The 2078-nt window shown below is 33.8% G+C and overlaps 1 protein-coding gene across 1 annotated transcript; it reads right to left on the reverse strand.

Annotated features, from left to right (window-relative positions):
• Nucleotides 1-136: 136 nt before the first annotated feature.
• Nucleotides 137-1555, reverse strand: LOC111376828. The gene is made up of 3 exons (XM_022999827.1): nt 1225-1555; nt 567-1134; nt 137-238 (listed from the first exon to the last, which is right to left on the reverse strand). Exons 1-3 carry the CDS (start codon nt 1254-1256, stop codon nt 137-139), a joined length of 702 nt encoding a protein of 233 aa, XP_022855595.1. The 5' UTR covers nt 1257-1555.
• Nucleotides 1556-2078: the final 523 nt, after the last annotated feature.

The following is a 2078-nucleotide window of genomic DNA, read 5'->3' on the forward strand; positions in this document are numbered from 1 at the left end:
AATCATATGGTCAAATTTTGGGAATATGAAAAAATTGAAATGCCTCCCAAAAAATGACATGACAATGATGGTTCAAGAGAAAACCATAGGCAAACAGTAGAAAAAACAAAATAATTAATGAACAAAACTTTCAACCTCATAAAAAATTGGTGGCCAACCCGTACAGCACAGCTGGAACACCATACCCTCTTCCTCTTGTAACCTGCTCAAATCCCTCTATCATGAGAACCCCATTCTCCTATTTTTTTAACTTTATCCCTTTAAACTGAATGAATCAAATTGCCACACAAACAAATACAGCCTTTTCAGCAGTAAATTCTAAGCATAAAAAGGTAAAAATCAAGCATTTTTAACTACTTAGAATCGAGAAAACTTTAGTTAGCCTATATTTTATGTTCCAAATTAATCATATTTGCTACCAGTCAAGACAATCCAATCAGAATCGATACATTTGTATGAAAATTATATGTGTGAAGTTGTACACAAAATTCTTGAATCGGCTTTCGTGTACGAAAACCCCTATTTATAGGCGAATTTGAGATAATTATTAATGAAGAAACCCATACCTTATTTGCAACTGGTAGATCCATCGCCTTATTGCTTTTCTTCTTCTTGAATTTGTTAATCTTCTTTGGCTTCTTCAACTTGCTTAAGAAAATCTCTTTGTTATTCTTTTTCTTCTCATTCCTCTTTCCTTTGAGACCCCATTTAATTTCCTTGGAATCGAGAAAGTCTTCTTCGTCCTCCTCCTCGCTACTAACTATATCCACAGGCGGCGCCACCGCGAAAAGCTCCTTTATAGACCTTTTCTTTGGAGCCCTTGGTTTCACCTTCCCCCTTGAAGGCTTCAACTTTGCTGCTACTCCTATGAATTCTTCAGCATCTAAATCTGATTCTTCCATATTCTCTTGACGTCTAAGCGATGATTCTCCGTTTTCTTGAACTTTCTTCTTCTTTTTCGAGTTTTGGAGGCTTGTAATCGATTCTGAACGCGACAATTCGAGTACATCGAACCACCAGGTAAATTTCTTGAGAGTGATCGGAGGGAGCAACGATTTTACAACATCTTCATCAGTCTCGTCGAAAGGCCAGCATTTTACCACGTTAACACTTCTCATCCTCGACACATATCCTCTACATAACATCAAAACCAACCCTTTTGAACAAACCCAACAAAAATCAAAGCATAGTAAACATATCAATTAACAAAAATTAACAACTCACCGCATCGAAAAGCCCTCTAATTCCGTATCCATCACTTTCTAGTTTCTTCGCCTAAATATATATAGATATAGACTGAGCAAAACTATACACAAATATGCAACTCATTTCTTGACAGAAAGAAAAACACATACACACAACATAAAGAGCGCAACTGCATAAAACAAAGATCTTGAAGAATCAAGACAAGAAAACCCACAAAAAATAGAGAAGAAAAACGAATATGGGGAACCAGGAAATGAGTTTCTTTGAGGTTTTTTCTAGAGAGATGAAGGAAAAAGTTTTAAGTGGGAGAGAGAGAGAGTTTGTGTGATGGCATTTCTTTATGCGTATTTTCCCGCTCGAAAGGTGTGGTGTCAATGAATCAATCCCATTCTCAGCTCTGTATATTTAAGTCTTGAAAGCGACATATGAGACCCCAAGATAAAAGTAATGAATGAGAATATTTCTACACTTCTTTTAGTATTACAATACATGTACTTATTACAACCAAATATATGTATAGAATAACAAAAATGCAACTATGCAAGTGTACAACATTAATCGCGGGCCCATCCATGTAATGTGAGAAGACCGTCAAAAAAAAGTGTAAGACTTATTTTAAGAAATCCTTTAAATACAAAATACTCTCTATTTTAGAGAATCAGTACTTAAAAATGAGCTCCAAAATACTCTCTAATTTAATTTTTTAAAATAGAGAGTATGTGTGGCTTTCTAAATTAAATTCACTATCTATTCTTAATGTACAATGATTATATTTAATACATTATAAATTTCAATACTCAACAATTTAATATTTTCAAATTACAATTGAATTGATTGGTCATTAATATATAAAAAATTATACTTAAATAAAA

This window comes from Olea europaea, unplaced genomic scaffold (genome assembly GCF_002742605.1).
Source record: "Olea europaea var. sylvestris unplaced genomic scaffold, O_europaea_v1 scaffold1564, whole genome shotgun sequence".
NCBI classification, from domain to species: domain Eukaryota; kingdom Viridiplantae; phylum Streptophyta; class Magnoliopsida; order Lamiales; family Oleaceae; genus Olea; species Olea europaea.

Excerpts from the sequence above, each read along its gene's own strand:
- LOC111376828 (XM_022999827.1), bottom strand. The coding sequence starts at position 1,256 with ATGGATACGGAATTAGAGGGCTTTTCGATGCG. Across the intron at positions 1,135-1,224 it reads TTAGAGGGCTTTTCGATGCG|AGGATATGTGTCGAGGATGA; the intron begins GTGAGTTGTTAA and ends GATGTTATGTAG. Across the intron at positions 239-566 it reads ATCTACCAGTTGCAAATAAG|GAGAATGGGGTTCTCATGAT; the intron begins GTATGGGTTTCT and ends TTAAAAAAATAG.